The 27,378-nt window shown below is 36.0% G+C and overlaps 1 protein-coding gene across 1 annotated transcript in view; it reads left to right on the top strand.

Annotated features, from left to right (window-relative positions):
• The window catches only part of VAV3 (vav guanine nucleotide exchange factor 3), a 482,681-nt gene that overhangs the window by 191,987 nt on the left and 263,316 nt on the right, over nucleotides 1-27,378 (top strand). The window contains exons 3-8 of the mRNA XM_044675502.1: nucleotides 1,638-1,696; nucleotides 3,643-3,708; nucleotides 14,599-14,707; nucleotides 19,350-19,442; nucleotides 20,861-20,929; nucleotides 24,425-24,528. Of these exons, the coding sequence (XP_044531437.1) occupies nucleotides 1,638-1,696; nucleotides 3,643-3,708; nucleotides 14,599-14,707; nucleotides 19,350-19,442; nucleotides 20,861-20,929; nucleotides 24,425-24,528 (500 nt within the window). The remainder of the gene's footprint in view (nucleotides 1-1,637; nucleotides 1,697-3,642; nucleotides 3,709-14,598; nucleotides 14,708-19,349; nucleotides 19,443-20,860; nucleotides 20,930-24,424; nucleotides 24,529-27,378) is intronic.

Here is a 27,378-nt window from a genome sequence, read left to right as displayed (position 1 = left end):
ACGTGTCTTTTTTCACAGCATGGCAAACATGGAAATGTGTAGTGCATGATAGCACATGTATAATCCATTGATATTAACCCCATCTTGGGAAGGGGAGAGGAATGAGAGGAAGGGAGAGAGCATGGATCTCAAAATGTCAGAAAATGATTTAAAAATTATATCTCTATGTAATTTGGAAAAAATATATAAAAATTTAAAAAGAAAGACAAAAAAGAGGGGATGGTAAGACAGGATAGAGGAAGTTACTATGTATTTGCCAGCACTCTGCTATAAGTGCCAACATTAGGCTAGGAAAATATGTGGTCTTTCCTAATGGCATTTCTATAAATATAATTATATAATATATATAACTAAATAGAATATATAATATATTACATATGCTATATGACATGTAATATCACATATATATATATATATATATAAATATATAAAATAACTAAATTTTCTGAACCTAAAGTAGGGGATGTGTTGTCTGACTAAGTAGATTCCTTTAGTAGAATATGAGTATCTCTTGCTAATAAAATGTAAGTCCCAGGGGGCAGCTGGGTAGCTCAGTGGAGTGAGAGTCAGGCCTAGAGACGGGAGGTCCTAGGTTCAAACCTGGCCTCAGCCACTTCCCAGGTGGGTGACCCTGGGCAAGTCACTTGACCCCCATTGCCCACCCTTACCACTCTTCCACCTATGAGACAATACACCGAAGTATAAGGGTTTAAAAAAAAAAATGTAAGTCCCTTGAGGGACGGGGATATTTCAGGTTATCTTCCATTTTTTCCCTCATCAGTTACTTTTCTGTTTTTCATTTCAAAATATTGATGCACTGGATTGGTGTTACATCTGAGATATTATTGCACTCTTATTTTAGTAGTGTGTGTGCGGGTGGGAGGGTGAGAGAAGATTTCTATATTTTTTGTCCTCTGTGCCTTCTTTTTAAACACTGATAACACATCCTGACATGAGTATATACAAAGGTTTCACTTTTCAGAGTCATGAAGAAATAGAGTGATTTTTACGAAGATGGTTGTTCTTATGAGAAGAAAATGTACCATTGAAGTGCCATTCTAGTGACCACTGCATCTTTTAAAGAAAGGCATGAGAGGCAGCTTCACTTAAGTGATAGATTGTTGGGAGAGAAGTTAAGAAGACCAGTGTGATATAAGGGAAATGGTGCTAGATTTGGAGCCAGAGAACTTGGCTTCAAATCCTAGTTTGGGCCAATTATTTCCTGTCTCTGGGTCCATTCTCCTTCTTTGTAAAAGGAGGAGGTTGGGTTAGGGGGACTCTGAGTTCCCTTCCAAGTTCTAAATCAACTTTGTTTCCAGTTGATGATCATCATATGTGTGGAACTTAAAGAGACCTTACCTTGGAGTTTTCTTTTGTTTTTAGTCAAAATCTCTTCTTTTTACAGATAAGGAAATTGTTTGAACCAAGGATAGCCAAGGAATCTTCTTTACTGGAAACCTTTAATATTAGACTGATCTCTCTTTTGTAGTTCAGGGTCCTTCAGATTATTCTATCAAACATACAATATTTATTTTATTGACACCTTATTACCAGCCTAACAAACTGATCTTGGGAGAGTGTGGTGCCTTAGGTTTTTGGAAATACAAGTGCAATGAAATATTTTCTTCTTTCCTCAGGTCATAGAAACACTGTCAAGACTTTCTCGTACACCTATTGCATTAGCCACAGGAATTAGGTAAGATTTATTATTATAATGGTCCTGTATCAGATTGTAGGCATGTTTTTTTTTTAAACCCTTACCTTCCGTTTTAGAATCAATACTGTATATTGGTCCCAAGGCAGAAGAGTGGTAAGGGCTAGGCAATGGGGGTTAAGTGACTTGCCCAGGCTTACACAGCTAGGAAGTGTCCGAGGTCATATTTGAACCCAGGACCTCCCATGTCTAGGCCTGGCTCTCAATCACTGAGCTACCCAGCTGCCTCCAGGTATGCTGTTTTCAATTCATTCAATATGAAATAGGCAGTTCTTCGATATAGCCAATAATAATGAGCCATGTTTTAAAACATGTCATAAATATTTGAGTTGGCAGAAATATATAAATACTTCCCATTTTTGGTGATTCAAAAGTATGATTTTGAAAACTTCATATTATTGGTGCATATTGTATTTGGTTTATGAAACACTTGCTTCCGGTACCTCAAAAGTATGGACCCTAAGATTATCCTCTAAACTGTTATGAACTGCTCAAAACTATTAAGTATAGAAGTACATCAGTGGAAAGATTATTTGATTCAGAGTTAGAAAGTTTACATCTTCTCCCTGTCACTTAATACCTATATGACAATGGGCAAGTCACTCAATCCAGGGTTTCTTAACCATTTTTGTTTCATGGACCCTTTTGGGAGTATGGTGAAATATATAGATTTTCTCATAATAATGTCTTTAAATTCATAAAGCAAAATACATAAGATTATAAAGGGAATGTTGAGGTAAAAGCATCAAAATATTTAAAAAGTTAAATGTATTCATTTGTTTGTTTCATTAAAATACCCAATTAAATCTCTCTCTTCCCATTTCTCCCTCATTAGAGAGAAGGCATCATTTGGCAAAAAGATATATGTATATATAAAACTAAGTCTTACTTATTCCTATTCATCAGCTCTTTCTTTGGATTATAACAAAATCCATTTGAAAAATAAAAGGTCAAGAATATCAAAGGAATGAAAATGTTTCTTTATAAAAGTTCACAGAGTCCAGATTTAGAATTCCTGATATCTCTATAGTATCCGATTCTTCATATTATGAGATAATATTTCGCCTGGCACAAAGGAGCCAGGTACTTGTACTTGTTCTCTCCCTTCCCTTCATTTTTCTTCTTCATCTATAATATGAGAGGTTTGGACTAGATCGTGCTCCTATAATCAGTCTTGATGGATTCTGGTATCATTTTTTAAAATCAAATCCTACATGTTCTAAGAGGTTTCTATAGCCCATACAGTAATTATTAAGTGTCTTCTATAGTACAAATCACTTAACCTCTGGCTGCCTCAGTTTCCTCATGTGTAAAATGAGGACACTAATTGCACCTCCCTCCCAAGGTTGCAGTGAGGAACAGATGAGGTAATAGTTTATAAAGCATTTTATAAACCCTAAAATATGGTATAAATAAAGTTGTTGTTGTTGTTATGTTATCAGGTGTGTCTGACTCTTAGTGACTCCTACCTAAGATTTTTTTAGCAAAGATACTGAAGTGGTTTGCCATTTCCTTTTCCAACTCACTTTACTGATGAGGAAATTGAAGCAAAAAGGGTTAAATGACTTGGTCAGAGTCATACAATAAGTAAGTGTCTGAGTCTGAATTTGAATTCAGGTTTTCTGACTCCAGGCTCAGAGCTCAATCTACTGCACCACCTAGGCAGAATAAATACAGCTATTGTTATGGTAATTGTGATGGTGTTGCTTGAGCTGAGGTTGTGGATCTCCATAAGGAAAATTAAATACACATTTATAGCAGATAGTTCTCAGCAGTCACTGTGGGTACCTCGGGGCATGCCTAAAGGAATATTTGCCACAGTAATAGTGTTTGACTTACATAGTAATAGCACACATTATATATTTTGTTAAAAATTATGTCCCATCTTTTTTTCTTCCATTTACACTCTTTTTTTTTTCTTTCCCCAGACCATTCCCTACGGAAGAAAGTGTCAATGATGAAGAAATCTACAAAGGCCTTCCTGATTTAATAGAGTATGTTCAACTTTAACCAACATGAAAACTCAGCCTTCTTTGTGCTCACTGTTGATCTTCTTTTTAAAATGCTTTCTGGAGGAGGGTGGCATGACTTTAAAACTGATGCCTTGTGGCACTGGACAGAACAAGGTTAATTATAAATGGCCAAGAAGTGTCAAACGCTGACTGATCAATTAAACTATTTTGCATGGTACCCAGAACTATATTAGCTTCTGGGGGAGGAAAGGGGAGAACAAAAAGCTACCTAAGATTTATTTCTTAATATCCACAAAGATATAGAGACCATTATAAGGTAGGTAAAGAATAGATATTTGGTATTGTCAGAAAAAAAACAATATATAGAGAAAGGATATAATCATTCTGAACTGAAGTAGCCAAGGAGAGTATCACTGGACAGTGATACGTCTATGTCTAGGTCCCCTTTAGGCAAATTTCTTACCAGGCACATGATATTATTATTTACCAAAATCAAAAGTCATCTACTTTTCTTTCCTGTTGTTTTATTGGTATGTGATTCATTTATTTATTAATATGTTTACCATTTATTTAACCAAATTAACCAAGTTAACTGTTAACCAAAATAACATTTTCTTATTGAGAACCTACTATTTGCATGATACATTAAGAAATATAAAGATTTATGACATGGTTCATACCTTGCCCCTTTCACCATGAGTTTACAATCTAATAGGAATGATTACATACACAAAAATGAATAAATAGAGAATATCTGGGGTATAAAAAGGTATGCATAAATTAAAAGCACTAGGAATTTCAAGGAATGTGGGATTTCAAGTAGTTTAGATTTAATTTGGTAGACAATAGGGAACCACTGAAGATGTTTTGAGTCATGGCATATAAGAAAAAGAAATTTTTCTTCTTGCATTATACATTTCATGCATTGACCACCATAAGTAGAAGAGGAGGAAATTATGTTCATGGAATGAGTTTTAAAGTTGAAAAATCTTGGAATCAGAACAGTTCCTAGTGTTGAGAATATCTAATGGGTGATCATGCAGGTAGGTAACTGAAGTTGTTACTGGATTTTAGGAGATTAGAGAACTGTGAGGTTACAACTTGAAAAGTGATTGTTAAAATCCATGAAAAGAAGAATAGATGAAGTGTAGAAAAGAATACTGTGAGATATCTTTTTAAAGAAGTTAATGGAGGATTACTTGGCTTTTTGGCGTGATAATATTTTATTTTTTCTACAATTAAAATTTTAGCATTCATTTTTTGGCTTCTTTTTTTTGAAATTCTTTTTTTATTTTGAATATTTTCTCCTAGTTACATATTTCATGTTCTTTCCCTCCCCCCAATCCTCCTCACCTCTCTTGGCTGACGCACAATTCCACTGGGTTTTACACATATCATTCATTTTTAAAAATTCTGAGTTCCAAATTTTCCCTTCCATACTCGTTCACCTCATCCCTCGCTGAGACAGTAAACCATTGGATATGGATTTTACATTTGCAATTATATAAACATTTTCCATATTAGCAATTTTGTGGAGAAGACATCTTGAACAAAAATTTAAAAAAAAGAGGAAAGTAAGTGAAATAGAGTATAGTTGGGCTACATTCAGACTCCATCAGTTCTTTCTCTGGAGTTGCATGATATTTTTCATCATGAGTCTTTGGGAATCTTGGATTATTGTATTGTTGAGAATAGTTAGGTCATTCACAGTTGTTTGTCATACAATATTACTGTTATTGTATATATAATGTTTTCTGATTCTGCTCATTTCACTTTGCATCAGTTCATGCAAGTCTTTCAAGTTTTTCTAGTCATCCTGTTTGTCATTTCTTAAGGCATAATAGTATTCCATTACAAGCATATGCCACAACTTGTTTAGCTATTACCCAATTGATGGATATCCTTTTGATTTCCAATTCTTTACAATGACAAAAGGAATTGCCATAAATATTTTTGTACAAATAGGTCCTTCCCCCTCTATACCCCTTTTTATCTCTTTGGGAAATAGCCCTAATAGTGGTATTGCTGAATCAAGGGGTATGCACAGTTTTAAAACCTTTTGGGCATAGTTCTAAATTGCTTTCCAGAAGGATTGGATCAGTTCACAGCTATACCAACAGTGCATTAGTAACCCAATCTCCCCACTTTCCCTTCCACTTTTATCATTTTCCTTTTCTGTCATATTGGCCAATTGGATAGGTATCAATTATCTGTTTTTAACAATTAGAATGAGGAAATTTACAAGATGTACTTCAAAGGGAGGTGTGATGAAATAATGTTCAATCTACAGTATCCCTGACTAATCATATGATAATCAATAATGGTTCACATTTTCTATAATATTTTAAGCTTCATAAAGCATTTTCTTTACAATAATCCTTTGAAAGTAGTCCATGTGGTACAGGAGAAAGGACAATGGTTCTAGAGTCAGAGGCCCTACGTATGTCTTACCTCTAATGCTTATTAACTCTGCAGTCTTAGATAAATTGCAGTCTTTCCAAGCATCACTTTTATCTTCTGTAAAATGTGAAAGTTCAGCTAGATGTTCTCTGCAGTCTCTTTTACTTTTATCTTTTGATCCAATTAATGACTAACTCAAGTATCAGTATTCCCATTTTCCAGATGAGGAATCTGAGGATCTGAGAATTTAAGAGACTTTACCATGGTTACATAGCTGGTGTTTGGGGCAGGATTTGATGGATCTCCTGATTTCCCATATTCTTGACTATGGTCCTTTCCTCTTCCCCTGACATTTGGTGACTGGATGCGGGAGTGGAGAAGTGAGAAGTTATATTGTAATACCTTAATTTCATTGTCATTTTTCTTATTTTTTAATGACAAGATTTATAAATGTAGCACCGTTTAAAAATAATTTTTACATTTTGAAGCAAATTTGTCAGGTCTTATCCTCACCTTTCCTTCCAACAACCCCACAAATTTACAAGGGATGCCGAGCAAGAGAACAATTTAGGCATCCAATGAAGTGAATGGTAATCCCATCATGGGGCTATTGGATTGATTTATTGTCATTTAAAGGAAATGGTTAGAAACAATGTGTTGTTCCTAGTGCTTTAATAAGTTGGTCGCTAATTTTTTTTTTTTTTTTTTTTTTTTTTTTGGTGAGGGAAGGCAGAACTCTTCTTTGCGTATCAGAGCCTAAAGTTAGAAGAGATATTACAATAGATACTTAACTAAGTTATAGAAAATACTGAGGGAATCTATGGTCATGTTGCTTTGAAATGTTAGATTATCACAGAAATAGTAATAGTTGACTTTATAGGGATTGAGTTAGGGACAAAAGTGAGATATCATTAATATGAGGATGACCTCTCAAATGAAGAAAATCCCTTTAGCATTACAAGTCAACACCTTCTTTATGGATCTTAGAAAGTCACTTAGTTTATTGAGTGGTTAAATGACTTGCCCTTAGTCACACAGCCAGTAGGTATCAGAGGCAGGGTTTGAATTTAATTCTTCCAGACCCCAATAATAATAATTATTAGGATTTACATAATACTTTAATGTTTGGAAAGTGCTTTACATATATTATTTCATTTAATATTTGTTACAAGTGTATAAAGAAATTGCTGTTATTTCCTTATTTTATAAATCAAGAAACAGACATAGTTATTTACCTGGGGCATAGCTAGGAAGTAGCTGAATCAGGATTTGAATTCTGAATCTTACTTATTCCAGGTCCAGATCTTTATCCACCTCTTATTGCCGCCATCTTTGATACCTGACTTTATATATTGCTTTAAGTCAAGTTAGTCAACACATATTTGTTAAGTGGCTATGAAGTACCAGACACTGCTAAACTTGGAGGATACAAAGATCACCAAACACATTCCCTGCTCTGGAAGAGTTCAGAGCCTAATGGGGGTAACAACATGCAAACAGCCACATACAAACAATATATGCACAGGATAAATTAGAGATAATCTCATAGAGGAGTTACTAAAATTTAGGGGGAATGAGAAAGGCTTTCTGTAGAAGGTGGGATTTTAGGAAGCCAGGGAAATTTGGAGGTTGATATAAAGGAACTGCGAGTTCTAGCCATGGAGTACATCCAGTGAAAAGGCTAAGAGTTGGGGTATGGAATCTTGTGTATGAAACAGCAAAGAAGTCAGTGTCACTTGATAAGTGGAAATTTGGGAAGAAAGAAATGAACTAGAGTGAAAATACAGAGTTGATAGAATGAAAAGAACCAGGAAGGGCAGGGGAGAATCTCAGAATCCTGGGGTAGAATTTTGAGAAAAGTAACTGCCATCAAGGAGTTGGGTTTGAACTCTGGAGAAGGAAACATCTCCAAAACCCAGCTTTTGCCTCCTATTGACCTTCAACTGGTTCTTGAGAGAAACTAGCCATTTCCAGAACATCTTTTGATCTCATACTCTGATTCAACACTTGGAGAAGTCTCAAACAAGAATGACCAGAGACCGTGACCAGAGAACTGCTTAGTTGCCTGTGCTGAGCATTAGCTTCACCTAGGTAGCTAGGTCATGCCTGGCACCTGTACCTGACTCTGATAACATCTGTGACTTTTACTAGGACTCTAATGAATGTGCTACTTTTTCAGAATTCTACCCCAGGATTCTGAGGTCCTCCTCTTCCCTTCCTGGTTCTCTTCATTCCATCAACTCTGTATCTTCACTCTGATTCATTTCTTTCTTCCCACACTTCCACGTATCACACTGGATCACAGAGGATATGAGGGGAGGGAGGAGGGTAAGATCTAAGAAGGCTTGAAAGGTAAGAAGAAGTCAGGTTATGTAAGGGTTCAAAGCCAAAGAGTATCTGATACTTGATCCTGAGCCAATGGAGTATAATGAATGGGGTAGGGTGACATGGTCAAACCTGTACTTAAGGAGGAAGAGTTTGACAGCTGAGTGAAAGACGGAGTGGAATGGGGAAAGGGTTGGGACACGGGTCACCATTCTTACAACCATCCCAGGAGTTAAGAAGTGAAAGGGTTATTATTCTTAATTTTACCAATGAAGAAACAGAGGCTCACGTGCCTAGCACATAGTAACTAGATAACAAAGATTTGTGGATTCGAATCGATCTGTCCAGTTTTAAGTAACTATCAGAGCCTGATGCCTAGACTAGAATTCTTTCCAAAGCACCATGCCAAAGCTCTTACCTGTGTGAAATCATACACTTCAGGTTCCTAGCTTACAATTAATTGCCCAGGTTTGTTTTTTTTTTTTAAATATCTGTAGCAATTTTGATTTTCCATGGATTGACAACATCTATTATCTAGCCCCTACTGTGTGGACCTCTCAAGCACTCCACTGTGTCTCACTCATGCTTTGCCCTTTTCATCCTTAAGTCTCTTGCCCTCTTCCTGTTTTCTCATCCTGCCACTCGACTAGCTTAATTCTGTTTCTGTTGGCACTCAATTCTGTCTATTTATTTTGTACACAGAGCAGTACTTTGAAGTACACTCAACCAGCTCCCCTTTTCCATGGAAAGTTTCAGAGAAGTAAGACCTTGAACTACTGTGAAAAAAACAAACAAAAAGAAAAGCAGATCCAAACTTGACATAAAGTCGATTTCAGGGATGACTGGGCAAGGTAGGATGGTAGAACTAGACAGCATTGCAGCTTTTTCTGAGTTAAGAAAGCCCTGACAATTAGGGTTTGTTTTAAATTACTTCCCTGGGACTCAGATATACCTTTATCCAAATATAAGTAAAACTTGGCCTTGGTAGGCAGCTTGATGTTGCACTGGATAGAAAAATGGGTTTTAGCCAGTAAGAACTGAGATCATTTCAGGCACTTACTAGCTCTGAGGCCCTGGACAAGTCACTCCTCATCTATTATAGAGTAGTAATAATAACACCTACCTTCCAGGGTTTGTTGTTATGATATGATATCCATCCATCTATCTGGTCATCCATCTGCCTGCCCATCTGTCTGTCTCTATATAGGGTTTTGTGAACTTTAAGGCATAGTATAAAGGCATAGCTATTACTCAAAGATGCATGGATGGAAGAATTCTGGATGTGAATTGGGAGTCTTTGGCTCAAATCATACCATTCCCTTACTGGCCGTGTCACCATAGACAATGCAGTCAACCTCTCTGACTATTATTTTCTTTGTCTGTTAAAAACAGTGATAATAACATCAATAGTAGCCTCTTTGCAGTCATTATCAAATAAAATAATGTCATAAAGTCTTTTGTAAATGTTAAAATACTATGAAAATGTTCTTATTATTATTATAACCCAGAAGCAATTTGGAAGAGTAAGTAGAAGTCTAGCCTATGAGCCAGTAAGACCTAGATTTAGGTCCTACTTTTGACATTACCAACCATGGCAAGCCATTCCAACCACATATTACTGCCCTAAGTTGTTGTTGTTCAGTTGGGTAAGTTTTGTCTATTTGGAGTTTCCTTGCCAAATATACTAAGGTAGTTTACTATTTCCTTTTCTAGCTCAATTTACAGATGAAGAAACTGAAGCAAACAGGGTTAAGTGACTTGCCCAGGGTCATATAGCTAGTAAGTGTCTGAGACCAGATTTGTGTTTGAAAAGATGAGTCTTCCTTCCAGCGTTCTATCCAATGTACAATGTAGCTGCCCCCAGTGCCCCAAAGCACCTTTCTAACATTCTCAATTGTACAAGTATTGTTGATCTGTATCTCTGGAAGGAGTTTTCACGCCTGAAATTTTCTACCCTGAAAAAAATCACATGCCTATATTCTTACTCCATCATCATTATAAACACATTCAAAGGTAAATATTATGTTATTTTCTTTCATATTGGTCATTTTGGATTATCTACAACTCTGTTCCTTTCTATTAGTTCAATTAATCAAAAGATAATTATTTTTAGAAGAAAAAATCTCTCTAGTACACTATTGAACAATTGTATCTAGTGTTAAAGTCAACTCATTCCCAGTTAACCAAAAATAATTGAATTTCTCAGATGCATTTAGGGAAGAAACCCCATGCACTTGTCCTAAGGAAGTATCCATCCATCTAGGGGTATGGAGAGAGCTGGCAAGTTCCTGTTTCAGAAAAGGAAAAGTATAGGAGAAAGATGTTGGGTCCTGAGCTTATCTTATTGAATAACAGCTCTTCTGTTAGATCATCTATAATTGCTCTTGGAATAGTTAGACCCCAGAAAAATTTTCCCTCAGAAATTCCTCCCAACAATCATTCCTTTTTCCTTAAATTACCCTTTCCCTCTTCCCAAGCAACTCTTCTCCAAACCACTACCTCTCTGGCTACACCCACCTACCGACATTCACAGAGGCTCTTGTATGAACCAACTAATACAAACACACCTAGGTCGCAAAATGTTCCCATTTATGAACGTTACTGTGCTTTCTTTTTATAAGTATCAACTTTATGATGTGGTGTCTAGCCCCAAGGCAGTGACTGAGGGATCTCTTTGACGAACTGAGGTTCATTTCAGGGGCTATATTAATGTTGTTTTGGCAGCAGTAGTCTAAACTAAATTTATCTCAATTATCTGATGATTTATTCAAATTTTAAAACACCAGTCACACATGTAAAGCCCAGTGGAATTGCGTGTTGGCTATGGGAGGGGGGCAAGAAGGGGGAAGGGAAAGAACATGGATCATGTAACCATGGAAAAATTTTCTTAATCAATAAAAAAATAAAATGGAAAATAAAATTGCAAAATAAAATATTATCATATGGTGGAAAAAAACATTAGTCACAGAACTCCAAGGGAATAGCAACATCCAACTTCAGTGAGAAAAAATTGAAAGAAATGAACTTACAGGATAATATGAGAGGCAGGGTTGCTTAATGGATAGAAAACTAGCCTTGAAATCAAACAGAGTTGAGACCAAAATCTACCTTTGAAATATACTGGTTGTGTGATCTTGGGCAAGTCACTTAACTTTTCAGGGCTCTAATTAACTTTCTTAGAATATAAATTATTATTTTTTTCCTTTTTTTATTTAGAATATATTTCCATGGTTACATGATTCATGATCCCCACCCCCTCCCAATCTTTCCTCTCTCATCCTGAAGCCAACAAGCACCTCCACTGGGTTATACTTTCACTGGGTGTATCATTGTTCAAAACCTATTTCCATATTATTCATATTTGTAGATTTAACATCAAAATCCTAATCATAGCCCCATCAAACTACGTTTTCAATAATATATTTTTCTAATGGTTTCTGTTTCCACAGTTCTTTCTTTAGATGTGGATAATCTCTTTGGGTTACAAACCCAGCAGTAGTATGGCTGGGTAAAAGGATAGGCATTCTTTTAAAGTAGGCTATAAATTATTAAGATGGTGCCAGGCTGCATTACTAGAGGGAGCTTTCTTATTCAGTAGTTCCCTGTACCAATAGGATTATGAATCTAAGCTCTATCATTTTCCATTACAATTATCAACAAACATTTGTACTTAATACATTCTAGGTACTGTACCAAGTGTTGGAATACAAGAAAGTAAAAAAAAAAGTCCTTAATTTCAAGGAGTTTACAGTCTTATGGGGTATAATATGCAAACAAGCAAACACAAACTTTTATTTAGATTAAATATAAGATAAAATTTCTGTTCTGTGAAAGTTCAACATTGACTGAATCACCAGAGTGATCTCTAGGCGTCTTTAAAAGATAAGACTAGAGGAGCAGCTAGGTGGCTCAGTGGACAGAGATCTAAGCCAAGATGGGAAGTTCTGGGTTCAAATTTGACCTCAGATACTTTCTAGCTGTGTGAACCGGGGCAAATCACTTAACCTCCATTGCCTAGCCCTTACTTCTCTTCTACCTTGGAAGTGATACTTAGTATGGCTTCTTAGACAGAAGGTAAGGGCTTAAAAAATAAATAAATAAAAGGTAGAGCAGATTCTCAACTATTGGGGATAGCTTACTCATTCTCCTGCTCAAAGAAAGTATAAGGGATTAAAATAGTTTTTTATGGATGTTTTTAAATAGTATCCATATCACATTAGAGTGATTCTTTTTGGGAGATAGAAAATTTTGGGGGGGAGATAGAAATTTTTTTCTTCTTAAAAAATTAGTTCGATTTCTTGAGCTGTAGAAAAGAACAGACTTGTAGATAATCCAAAATGGTCAATATGAAAGAAAATAATATTTACTTTTGAATGTATGTATAATGATGATGGGATAGGAGTGTAGACCTGCTTTTGTCAGGGTAGGAGATTCCAGGTACAAAATGTATAGAGAAGATTTATATATTATAAATTGGAGATATTCTCACAGGGAAGACATTACCATCAAGGAGGGCCAAGAAAGACTTCATGCAGATCTGAAAAAAGGAGAATATGAGTGGCATCCTGGTCTAGTGGATAGATGTTATATCTCGGAGTCAGACCATATAGGTTCAAGGCTTGACTTGACTTGTCATTCACTAGCTGTGTAACCTTGACCTAGTGCCATGTTGGTGAACTTATGGCATGTGTACCAGAGAAGGTCAGAGGGGGCTGCTCCCCTCCCCTTTTCCATGTGCACCTGAGGACATTTCTCTCATCACCCACCCCTCTGGAGTGCATCCTTCCTCCCCTGTTTGGGGTAAGGCAGGGGCTCACATGTGCATGAGGGTTGCATTTTGGGCACTCAGTCTCTAAAAGGTTCACCATCACTGACTTAGAGGCATCATGATGAAGTAGATAGATGGCCAATCTTGGTGTGAGGAAGACCTTTCTTTTAAGTCTGCTTCTGATACTTTCTATATGAACAAGACCACTGAGGTGGTGCAGTGAATAGAGCTCTGGGTTTGTAATCAGGAATACTCATCTTTGTGAATTCAAATCTAGCCTCACACATTTACTAGCTGTGTTACCCTGGGCAAATCACTTAACCCTGTTTATCTCAAGTTCCTTATCTGTAAAATGAACTGGAGCAGGAAATGGCAAACCACTTGAGTATCTTCACAAAAAAAAAAAAAAAACTCCAAATGGGATCAGGAAGAGTTGGACATGATTCAACAACCACCACAACCCATGTGAATATGAGCAAATCATTTAAGCTTTTGCTGCTTCCAGGCAACTCTGTAAGATTATAAATTGAGGAGAAATTATTGATCTTTATCTGTGGTGGGAGACTGGGTATTTGCACACCAGGTGTTCCTGATGCTGATGAAATTATAGTTTTGAACATGAGGTATTTTGAGTAAATATAAGAGAGAATTTCTGTACTGTGAAGGTTCAGCATTGACTGGATCACCAGTTTCTAGTGTTCTTTAAAACATAGCATAGACTTTCAGCTGTTGGGGATAGTTTACCCATCCTCCTGCCCAGAGAAAACACAAGGGATTAGACTAACTCTTTATAGATTTCTTTTAACAGCAGTACTAGTACCTTATATATGGATAGTAATTCTTTTTGGTGTAATTCAGAGAATATAATGCTTAGTCCCTTACTAGCTGTGTCATTTGCCTTAGTTTCTTTATCCACAAAGTGGGGGGTAATAATAGCACCTACCTTCTAAGGTTGTTGTGAGGATAAAATGGAACAATATTTTTAAAGCATTTTGCAAAGCTTGAAGAATTATATACATGCTAACTATTATCATTATTATTATTATGTCATAATTTCATAGATATGAGAGAAGGTACCATTTGTTGTGGCTTTACAATAGTCTTATGAGTTATCCATTGTTCCCTTTCTTAAAATTGAAGTCCAAAGAGGAATTCAGTGGATTTAGGGATTCAATGATTCATTCAACATCACCCCACCTTGTTGCAGTGGCATCAGGATACAAACTCTACTTGAGTTCATGAATGAGTGAACCTGGGCTCCCTGACTCCTAGACTATAGCTCCTACCATTCATTCTGTTTTACTTCCTCTTCTAATTGATGGTTTTAAAAAAAAGATACAGTGGGAGTTATTTCAGTGTTTCATGAAATGTTTTGCATACTAGAGATTGACCTTTCTAATAATTTCCCTTCATTTCAGTGAAACTCGTGCAGATGATGAGGAGGACTTGTATGACTGTGTTTATGGAGAAGATGAAGGGGGAGAAGTCTATGAAGACTTGATGAAAGCTGAAGAAGCCCAGCAGCCGGTACATTTTTACTATTTTATACTTTATAAGGATGCTGATTAGAAAGTAAATTAATAAGTGAATCAATCACTAATTAATTTTATAATTAGTAAATTAACAATTTACTAATTAATTTATTAAGTAAATTAGAAATCAGATTAGTTAGAAAATAAATGAATGTCACTGTGACCCATAATGAACAAACTTCCTTTGATTTACTCTTTTTGTTCATTCAATATGTCATTGTTCAATATTTGAAAACATATAAGAAGAATTTTTTGGTCCTTACTATGTGTAAACAGTGTGTGTGTGTGTGTGTGTGTGTGTGTGTGTGTAGAGAGAGAGAGAGAGAGAGAGAGAGCACAAATCAAGATTGGATTCAGAACCATATCAAGAAAATCACAAAACTTTGAAACTAGAAGGAACCTACCAGATCATCTAGTCTATTCCCCTTGTTTTATAGAGGAAAATGAGAGCCCCAGAGAGGTAGAGTACTTTAAAGAGTAGGTAAAGTATGTGTTTTGCAAACCTTAGGTAACTCAGAAATATTTACTTCAAAAAGTATAATAGCAAATGTACAAGGTTGTTACCCTTAACCCAAGGGAGGCATCATCCCCATCTCCCTTTATATCTTCATCTTTGGGAAGGGGAAGGGATTAAGTTCATAACTTATCTCAATTCCCATAGAGCCCAGGCTTAGTTCTAAGTCCAAAATCCTGTTCAGGCTCAAGTCCCAGGTACCCTAGACTTCCATGCCAGACTAGTTGGTTATACCATCTTGCATATAATCCAGGTTCTAAGGTCACTATGGCTCAAATAACAGGTTTGGCCCATCAGTACCTGAAATAAGATACAGCAAACACTCTTTGACTCATTTCTGTGAGCTGGGGTAAAAGAGTGATAAGCAGGGCAAGGCAAGGCCTTCATTTTCACTGATTTAATGCATGGCATCCATGCTGGGTACAACAGATAAGAGTCACCCAAAAGAGCACAGTGGAAAGATGGCAGAAAAGTAAATGACCCAGTCTCACCACTTCTAAAGATGCAAGCAGCCAATTAAAGGAGGTTGCCCATCCATGTGTTAGAGGATGCTGCAGGTCTCATGTTAAGTAATGCTCAGAAGCTCTTTCAAGGACATTTCCATGTTAGAACTGGGTTAGAAATCCACAAAAATTTGCATTATACATTTTCTCCCTGTTTGAAATTTGCCATTCTTGGCAAATAGGCAAGGATATATCTTTTAACTCCCTTTTTCCGCCATAGCCCTTGTCCCAAATTCAGTAAAGTTCTTTATGATTTCTAAGGAGACACAAGCAATGTCCATTCACTTGTTTGTCCCAGTGCCATACAGTAAAGACTCAAATGTCATAGGCAATCCCAAATGTACAGATGAAAATCAATTATCTCCAAATACAGCTTTGTAGTTTCAGAGAATAAGGAACAATTCACAAAGTCCTCCCACAGAGTCCTGAGGGGATCCCCTCTAGCTCCTGAAACTGAGGACAAGCAACACAGATAGAAATAAACATGCTCTGAGGGCAATTTCTTCAAAGTAGCATTAAAGAGAGAGAGCAGAGGAAGTCAAGTCCTTCCTCTCTCACTGATTCAGTTGCCTGGAGATATTCTTACATGAAATCATTAAGTTGAAATATTTGAGAAACTTTGGTGTCCTGCTATTAATTTATTTTCCCTTCCTTCCTTCCTTCCTTCCTTCCTTCCTTCCTTTCTTCCTTCCTTTTTGCACAATCCTGTTTCATATAGATTCAGTTTTTCTTATGAATCCTGTTGAATGAGAATTTTCTTGAATAAATGTTAGTAAACGAAATGACACTTAATTTTTCTCAATATGTATTGAATATACCAAGTAACTCAGATTGAGTCTCAACATATCATTACTTTCAAACCTAATTGTTTTTAGTGGTTCAGTCTTCCTTAGAAACTATTATTCAAGTTTCTTTCCCTCGTTAATGCAATTTTCTTCTATTACTCTATTTTGATTCTATTGTAGAGTATTTCATCCTATGTCATTCTTAGATTTTTTTTAAAAGCTCCTGAAAAGGGGTTCATTCTTACCATTTATTACAGATAATCACAAGTAATTTAAATATTCATTCAACAAATGCTAAGTATCAATGAGAATGCAAAGCTAAATAAGACACAGTTCCTATCTTTGATGAGCATTCATTCCAGAGGTGGATATAAGATCTATTCATGCATAAATAATCTAGCCCACTTTCTTCCTCCTACTCATTTCTGGAAGAAGCTTAATATTTATCTGCTTTGCCCATCCAAGATATATTTACACATCAGTTAATTCAGTGGAATGTTCATATAAATTCACATCACATTATTGGGGTGGGGGTGTGGGGTGCAGCTAGGTGGCACCATGTTTAAAGTGCTGGACCTGAATTCAAATCTGATCTCTAACACTCACTGTGTGACCTTGGGCAAGACACTTAATCCTATTTGCCTCAGTTTCATTATCTGGAAAATGAGCAGAGAGATATGGCAAATCACTCTGTTATCTCTGCAAAGAAACTTCAAATGAGGTCACAAGAGTCTGACACAACTGAAAAGACCAAGGCATAACAAATAGGCATTGTGAATGTAAAAAACAAAACAAAACAAAACAACCCTTGCTTTTTGTTTTAGAATCAATATTAAATATATTTTATTAGGGGATAGACAGTTGGGGCTAAGTGGCTTGCCCAGGGTCACATAGGTAAGAAGAGTCTGAGGTCAGGTCTGGTGCTCAATTCTCTGTGCTACCTAGCTGCCCTGGCATTGTGGATTTTTAATTGACTTATTTCTTCCCAAGTGAGTTTTATTAGGTTGATCCCTTCTGAATGGCCCTGGGTCCTAATGAGTAGGTCCTAAGGTCTTTGACATCTTGCTCACAATCTGGAACATCTGGAAAACTTGAGCATCTATAGGGAGTCTCTCACACCAAGATGATCATAGAAACTTTGAAGTGTTCAAAGTGTCTATGAGAGGTACAAAAAAGGGCTATGACCAGATGGAAATCAGGAAAGACTTCCTGGGGAAGGTGGCAATTGGTCTTTCAAAGGTAGATATGGCTGAGGAGAGCATTGCTGGCATAGGAAACGAAGGGTATGAACCAAAATATGGTAATGCGAACCCTATAGACTTGATTAGGGAATGGCAAGTAGTCCATTTGAAGATTCAATAGGGTGTATAAGAGCAAGTATTCTAGCATAATTAGTTGAACCTGCATTGGGGCTAATTAAAATGCTTTCCCTTCTCTTACGCAATATTTCTTTTAATTTGACAAAATATAAAACATTTGCATGGCTTAGCTGAACTCTATTATGTTATGTTACTAAACCTTTCTCCTATGGGGAAGGTAACTTCTGTGTTCTAGCTCCCTCCATTTCTAAGGGCTGGATTGACCAGTGGAGCAGGACAGCCCAAGGGTCCCTCTAAGTAAGACATGAAGACACAAGTCAGACACCAAGATTCTAGTTCTTAAAAAGTCCTTGAAGGGAAAGCCAGGAGGCTCAATGGATAGAGCTCCCGGCCTGGAGTCAAGAGGACCTGGCTTCAAGTCTGGTCTCATATACTTCCTAGATCTGTGACCTTGAGCAAGTCACTTAACCCCTTTACTGTTCTTCTGCTTTGGGATCAATACTTAGTATCAATTTTAAGACAAAAGGTAAGGATTTTAAACAAAAAAAGTACTTGAGATTTTTCTCAGTATTGCTTTGGTTGAGATTTTTAGAAGCAATCATCATACACTCAGGGAAGCCTACCTGAAAGAGGAAGTTGCTAATTGGTAGAGAGGTCATGGATTTCCTTAAAAATGTAAGAAAATAAATTTTCTTGGAATCATAGTTTCAAGGATTCACAGCTAGAAAGGACCCCTTCATCCTACCGATGAGAACACTGAGGCACAGGGAGGTTAGTGACTTCCCCAAGATAACAGGTAGAAAGTGACAGATATGAGATACAAACCGGTTAGATCATTTTGGAAAAAATATCCAGAATCTTCTGTTTTCCCCTTAACCCCAACTTTTTACAGATGAGAAAACTAGTAAGTCCACAGGGATTAAGTGACTCTTCCCATGTCATATATTAATAAGTGACTAAGTTTGGATTCAAGCTCTAATCTTCTAATTTCAAATCCTGTATTGTTTCCTCTGCACCAGGAAAATATGTTTTCCTTTGAAATCAAAGAATTTAATTAAAATCATATTTTAATTGTGGTTATTAACAATGATATCCCTCTTTATATAGTCCTTTACAGTTCATTGTTTCACCTAACAATTGTATGAGGTCTATAGCATTGGTATAATTGTTCCCATTTTACAGATGAGAAGACAAATTCAGAGACATAAATTTAGTTCCCCTTAATGATTTAGTTAGTAAGTGATAAGAGTATTCTGGCTGTAAGCCCAGTGCTTTTTCTACCACACTACTCGAATAACTCTCTCACCTTTTCTTATTTACTCTATTTCAAAATTGAAAATCAATGTCTAATGATGCCCTACAGTTAGCACTTGCTATCAGCTACTTGTCATTTTTTTAGAGCTGAAACTTTGAGCACCTACCAAAACTCATGCTTTCGCTTGATTTTAATACTGATTAGATCAGTAAGTTACAGTGCATTAAATAATATTGCAGTTTTATTCCTTTCTAATTGCAGAAGTGTCTGGAAAATGACATACGAAGCTGCTGCCTCGCAGAAATCAAACAGACAGAGGAGAAGTACACGGAAACATTGGAGTCAATAGAAAAAGTAAGTGGGTAACATTTTCACGGATGACAAAATCTTGGTGTCAATTCTGTCAAAACAAATGCATGTTATATTTTTCATTTATCTAGCTCTTTACTTTGGAAAAATCACAGAACAGATCAGTTATTAAATATTTTTTTAAAAATCTTCCTTTCTCCCAGAGCCCAAATAAACAATTTTTGTAATCAAGGACATCACAATGTGATGGTGCAGCAGATGGAATGCTGGACCTGTCCTCAGGAAGACCTGATCCAAGTCAGACTTTAGATGCTTACTAGTTGTGTAACCCTGGGCAAGTCATTTAACCTCTCTCTCAGTTTCCTTATCTGTAAAATGTGGATAATAAGAGAATCTACCTCATAAGATTGTTGTGAGGATCAAATGAGATCATAGTTGCAAAATACTCAGCACAGTTCCTGGCATATATTAAGAGCTATATAAATATTAGCTATTATTTGATTATTTACATTATTATTTGGTAGAGTTTAAGGAGTGGGATGGGGTTGAAGAAAAAACATACCCTCAGGTAACTTCTTATCTTAACAAATTCTTGCTAATTGGGTACTATATATCTATATCTATATCTATCTATCTATCTATCTATCTATCTATCTATCTATCTATCTATATTTTTAAACTTATGTTCCAACTTTGAATCAACATTGTATATTTTTTCAAAGGCAGAAGAGTGGTAAGGGTCAGGCAACAGAGTTTAAGTCACTTCCCATGGTGGGGAGGGGTCACACCGTTAGGAAGCATCTGAGCTCAGACCTGAACCCAGGACTTCCCCACTCTATGCCTGTCTCTCCATCCATTGAATCATTAGTTTGCTCCTTTGATATACTCTATTGTTTCTACTCTGTTGAAGATCTTTCAATGCCATTGATGACTTCTAAATTTGGAGCAAATGATGGCACAGGTATAGCCCATATCAGATTCCTTTCCATCTCTGGGATCTGGGAGGGAAGGAAGGGAAGGAGATGATTTGGACCATAAAACTGCAGAAAACATATGTGGAAAATTGTTATTGCATGTAATTGGTAAAATAAAATATCTTTATTAAACTTTAAATAAATAAATAAATTTGGTGCAAAGCCCTGATCAGTTCGATCTAGTCATACATCTGTTTTATTTTTCCTTTACTACTCTACTCATTTTGTCTTTACAATATATTGCCATATCCTGTTCATTAACTTTTCATGCGTACATGTCCTGACTTTTCAACTAGCTTGTAAACCCCTAGAGGGGAAGATAGCATATCTCATGCTTTTTGTAATCTCCATGGGAATTATTAACACAGTTCTGATTACACAGTTGGTGCTCAACAAATGGATGGTTGGATAGTTGATTGAAAAAGATAGGAAATGGATTAGAAAACAAGAATCCAACTTAACAATCGTATCTGCATTGTCTCATTACAGTATTTCATGACCCCACTGAAAAGATTTCTGACAACTACCGAGTTTGATACTGTATTCATCAACATTCCTGTAAGTAAAGATCTTCTGGCTTAAATTGAAGAAATTACTAAACTTTAAGAGAAACTTGTAAAACCTATTTGTTCAGGAACTAAATTTATCTTTTTGTTGCCCTTATTTTATTTTATTACACTTTATAAATTCCTGTTTTTAATTGCAAAATGTTATTGTGCATAAAGATTTATGTTCTGTATAATTCTCTAGAGAACTTCCATAATCCTAAGAATTTTCCAAGGAAACTAGTCTTGAGGCAATGGAGAGAGTATAGGACCTGGATCTAGCTCAAATCTAGCTCAGTCAATTACTTTTTGTGATTCTGGGCAAAACTCTTAACCTCTGTCTCCCTCAGTTTCCTCACATGGGTCTGAAACTAGGACAACCTGAGCTCAAATCTTGCCTCAGCCACTTATATTGTATGGCTCTGGCCAAGCCACTTTACTTCTGTCTACCTCAGTTTCCTCATCTGGTTTGAAATCAGAATGACTAAAGCTCAAATCTGTCCTCAGTCACTTATGTTGTATGGCCCTGGGCAAGTCACTTAACTTTTGTCTACTTCAGTTTCATTTCTAAAACAGGGATGATAAGAGCATGTGCCTTCCATAGCTGTTGTGAGGATAAAATAGCATTTTTTAAATACTTTCCAAACCTTGAAAAATTATATAAATTATAGCCGTTATCATTGCTAACATTTTATCCCTTTCTGTATTTACCTTATGGTTCTTAGATATTTTCCTTATTTTTTAAAATTAATCACAATTCAAGCAAAAAAAATAGACTAATAAAATTTTCCTCTTCTCTGGGTGGAGACAGTTTTCAACATTTCTCTTTTTCTCAAAAGGAAGAAAGAATTCAGAAGACATCCTCTATTTAGTGATGTTCTATATTCATTGGACAAGGACTATGGTCAGGGCAGCTGGGTGTCAGACTTGGAATTAAGAGAGCCTAAGTTTTCATATACTTCCTAGCTATGTGACCCTGAGCAAGTCACTTAACCCTAATTGCTTAGCCCTTGCTAGTTGTTAACCTTGGGCAAGTCATTTAACCTCTCTCTCAGTTTCCTTATCTGTAAAATGTGGATAATAAGAGAATCTACCTCATAAGATTATTGTGAGGATCAAATGAGATAATAATTGCAAAATACTCAGCAAGTTCCTGGCATATATTAAGAGCTATATAAATATTAGCCATTATTTAATTATTTATATTGATTCTAAGACAGAAGGTAACGGTTAAAAAAAAGAAGAGGAATATGGTCTGAGAGATAACTGGTGGATGTATCATTTTAGGAACATGACTCAGTAACCATAAAGTTTCTTACTCTGTAGTGCTGCTGTTGCTCTTTCATCATCCTTATCTTGATTCAGACTAGCCTAATCCTTTTGCTTATTGTATCCAATGGATTGTCTCAGTGCCATTTTCTCTCCTGTCTCTTCTCTGCTTTGCCATGTCCATCAGTCAGATCAAATATTTGCTTCTGAGTTTTGGGGAGATCTCAAATGCCTCTTTATTTCATATGTTATTTTAATAGTAAGAATGCCCTCCTGAATTTATTGGAGTGGTTGGATTTTCATGGACTTTAACAAGGAAATAGAGACAAATAGATGGCTTACTAAAAATTATTTTAAAGGAGATGCTAATTGCAAAAGTACCATCGTGTAATAGTGAAGGTGCTGGACTTGAAGTTATGAAGGGCTAGGTTTGAATCTTTCCATAGGCACTTAGTCATATGCTTTGGAAAAAAGTTATTTTACCTTGGCTTCCTCAAATGCGAAAAGGAGTATTAATACCATATAGGGTCATTGTGATCATTAAATGAGATAGCATATATTGAGCACTTTGCAAACCTTGAAGTGCTATATAAATGTGAGCAGAATGGGCAGATGAGAACAATATGTTTCAAAGACCATGATGATGGATGAAGCAGTTATTATGGAACTTGTAGATCTTGGTTAGACAATGTATCCAGTGTATCCCAGGTCATCATCAGATATTTTGATTTTTAGCAAAACAAAATTCTGGCCACTGAACTTTGATAACTCTGGAAGAGAGAGTGAAGTTGATGACTTTGTGCAAATCTTCCTTACTTAAATCCAATTCACATACAAGTCAAGACATCCCACTGTGATGTCATTGGCCCTCTACCAAAATGAAGGATGAACAAGAGATGTGAGTTGTTATTATTACAAGATCCTTGTCCAAAAGTATAACCTTCATGGGGAAATTATGCTAATGTATGACTCCCCTTAATCCTATCTATCTCACAGAGAGACATCCCTTATAAAAAAGATGAAAAATAGGGATAGAGTGGGAGGACAATTCAGTAAAATTAATGGTGATTTAGAAAAAGTCTGATAGTGTAGTGTTCTATTCCCATAGGTCTACTTCTTTACATAGAAGCTGGTGAAGTCCTACTTATATCTCTTCTTTAGACTCAAGTTTAGTTATTATGACTTTGCAGTATTTAGTTTCAGGTATTTTGTGCTTTCCATTTTCATTGTAGACATTTCATATGTTGTTTTCCTGTTCCAGCTTACTTCTTCTGCCTCGGTTTATATATGTCTTCCCATGCTCATAACATCAATTTTTCACATAGTGGGCAGAAGTCACAATATCAGATTGCTTTTAAGCATACAAAGAATTTAAAACTTGTTCTAGAAAATTTGAGATAGGGAACCTCAAATATTATAGGTTCTAATTTTAGAAACATTTAACATTCTAATTATTATAGATTTTCTAGCTATCTCAACTAAATGACAAGACTATTTTTTCCATTCTCCTATTAAAAAAGTATTTTAAGCCATGATAGGCACCAAAGAGGGGATAATGGGAAAATTGAACCCTTGATTCAAATGGAGGACGCATATAGCCCTTCTCAGTTATGACATGTATTTTCTGCCTCAAGTCTGGAGATTATTTGCCTTTCTGAAAAATTGTGAACTTCTGGCTGTTGAGTAGCTCAACTATTTAGTCAAATTTATTAGCTCTCTCTTTCTGCCATTAACTATCTGATGTTTTAAGCAATTCAGTGTGACTGCTGTTAGCTTAGCATAAGGATACCACTAATTGACCAATGTACAAATCTAATTTTTCACACCCAGCGACATAGAATCATTATTTTCTCTTGTCAATAAAACATTAAGCACTTGACTAATTTTATTTAAAAATTATAAATGATTATAAAGTGGGTGAAAAGGAGCCACGCATATTTTTGCATGGTGGATAAATTAGCTCTTAATGACTAATGAATTCATTTTTCTTGTTGCATAGACACTGACATTTCAAGGCAAAGTCTGCTATTTCGCATGTTTTATTTCTTTAAAAATATATCTACAGCCCTGATATTGACAGATTTATGTGGACAGATAAATCAATTTGGTGATGAGCAGAAATTCCAACCACTATTTGGGTTTTCTATTGCTGGGGTGTGGGCGATAGGGTGGCCTAAGGGAGGTTGACTCTTGATGAATTTGCTTATTAATGTTCTATGATATTATTTTCTTTTTCTAGGAACTGGTGAAAGTTCACAGAAGCCTGACACAAGAGATTAATGACTCCATTGTCAATAAAAATGACCAGAATTTATATCAAATTTTCATTAACTACAAGGAAAGGTAATTTTTAAAAATTGTTTTTTCAATTAATAAACATTTTTTCTCTTCTGTCTGACTCTTCCCCAGATGAAAAAAGAAAAGAAAAACAAATATACATAGGTAAGCAAAATGGATGCTTACATTGGCCATGTTCAAAAAATATACCTCTCGTTCTGCACCCTGAGTCTGGGAGCTCTGTTAGCAGGCAGGTAGCATTGTTCATCCTTAGTGCTTTGGAATCATGGTGGGCCAGTGTATTGATCAGAGTTTTCTTAAGGGAAAAGTAATGCTCAGTATCTTTAATCTTTGTATTACTCCTTAGATCAGGCACAACCTCTTTGGGAAGCATTTGTGCTTTGGGTCAGGGTTGAAATAACAATTATTTCTTACTCAGCTTCCTCTAGTTCTGGTTATATTCTAGTTAGTTAAACACACAATTCTTAATCCCCAAACAATGGATTTTTGCATTATTGTGTGTGTACTTTTGTTTTCAGAATCACTGAATGGAAAGACTGAGAAGTAGTCTTAGTAACTTTCCTAAATGTGTAATTTTGTATCATTTTATCTCTCTGTACCTTAGTTTCTATATATAGAAAAGTAGGAGGTGATTTAAATTAAACTCCAGAATACTGGTTAAAACACCTACTATGTAAAAGAAAAGATACTGGGAAACCCTTCTGGGCAAGGATCTGGCTTTATTGTAAGGAGAAAAAATTTACAATGGCCAGAGGTCTGCAAAATCCCTGGTTTGATGTATAAGACTCTGAGCTACCAAATACACACTCTCATTGTTTCATGTTTGTCCCCAAACCCCATTGCTGAGAAATCCTCAATCCCCAAAACCTCTAGAAGCCTTCTTGGGCAATCTAGCTACCTAGCTGGTCTGGCCACTCAGTTACAGCTCCCCCTCTTACATGATTCTATTTAATATAGAGACTAAATAAAATAGAGGCTAGTATAACATATAATCACTGATTTATGATAATTTGCTAGCACAAACACACTCTTAAGACTATTACTCTGATATTACCCTGGGACTACATTTTTAATCTGGTTACATATACCAGCTCTTATCTGGGACCATGTTCTTATTACCATTTACACTGTTATATCTGGTAATTCTAATCTGGTAATCTGAATACACTTAAAGCACTGATTAAGGCATGGATTATTGATTTTCTCATTACATTTGTACATGGTACTACAATAGAGAAGTCAGTCAGTCAGCGAATAATCTTTTAATATGCCTGGCTGGAGAAAGAAATGGCAAGGCACTCTAGTATCTTTGCCAAGAAAACCCCACAAAAAATTGATCACAGCTGAAAATGGCTAAACAAATATGCTAGGTGCTGTGCTAAGTACTGGATATATAATGAAAAGTGATGATAGCCCCTGCCTTCAGGGAGCTCACAATCCAGTAAGATTGGCAAGGCACAAACAGCTATGTACAAACAAGTGACAAATAGGATCAATTGGAAGTAATTAGTAGAGGGAAGGAGCTAGAATTATGAGCAATATCCTCTCAGGAATAACTTCCTGTTGAAGATGAGATTTTAGCTGGGACTTGAAGGGAGTCAGGAAAGCAAAGAGGTAGAGATGAAAAGAGGGCATTTCAGGAATGGGATTCTATCAAGCAAAATAAAAAAAAAATCAATGAATCTACTTTATGATCTTTCAAATAACAAAACTTAGTTTTCCTTTTCTTAGATTTCTGTTGGTTGGCAACTATCTGCTGAGAAGATACTCAGGCAATCAGAGCCATATATTAGCCTCACATAAAGAATCAAAAGACCTTTTCTTCCTAGGATATATATCTAGAAAGTAACAGAAAACCTTCTCAAGGACCACTACCTAATGGTGTGTTGATTTACCCTCATCTGCCAAAAAAGGAACCTATAGATTAGGTCCATAAATTATCAAATCTTGGTCAAGAAAGTGAAAACTTTAGGGACATAGGTAACACTTTCATTGCTCTTTCCAATTGTTGGCTTTGGGAAGGAGATAGGGAGGAGATGGAAAGAGTAAAACCATATATGGAAGATTAACAACTGGTGAAGAAAAGTAGTTATACACATAGCAGGTAGGGTCACAAAGCTAGTAAATGTCTAAGACTGGATTTGAACTCAGGAACTCAGTCTTCTGTCTCCAGGATTATGCTCTATCCACTGCATTGACCCATATCCACTATATCATACTGCTTCTGCAATTAGCATCTTTCTAAAACTAATTTTGGATGATTTATTTGGTTCCATTTCCTTGTTAAAGCACATGAAAATTCAAACACTTCCATAATTCATATCATTTGGGTATTCTTAATGGGCTACACTGGTCAAGTCACCTCTCCTGAATCTGCCTTTCTTCTGGACGTTGCCTTTTATTCTTCTTTATAACGAGAATCAGAAAGTCTCCACTGGAAAGTGCTTGGTGAATATGAAAGCTCTTTAGAAGTGTTATTTCTATTGATACCATTACTAATCAGTGATTTCAATGACTCTTAGATTTGAAAGAAGCCATTCTTGAAATCATTTAGCCCTTTTTCTTCATTCTACAGTAGGACTTCATTTTACAGAACCAATAAATCCATTCTAAGACCCTTTATGAAGCTGAAAATCATGCATAATAATAAGCATCCTTATTTAATAAATATTTCTTATATGAACATACCTAGACACTTTATGACTTTTCTTAGGCTTATAAGAGCTACAATTATAAAAGTATCACCACACTTGTGCTTTGGGGCCATTATTAATAGCTAAATAGCATTAATGAAACAAAGAGAAGCACTGTTCTGACATGGACATGATTTGGTACAAGGGAAAACTGGGCAAAGACTGATGTAGGAGCTAATGTTTGTGTAAAACAATGTGTAAT

Source organism: Gracilinanus agilis, chromosome 4 (assembly GCF_016433145.1).
Source record: "Gracilinanus agilis isolate LMUSP501 chromosome 4, AgileGrace, whole genome shotgun sequence".
In the NCBI taxonomy this organism is placed as follows: domain Eukaryota; kingdom Metazoa; phylum Chordata; class Mammalia; order Didelphimorphia; family Didelphidae; genus Gracilinanus; species Gracilinanus agilis.
This window is presented reverse-complemented; position numbering and strand designations above follow the sequence as displayed.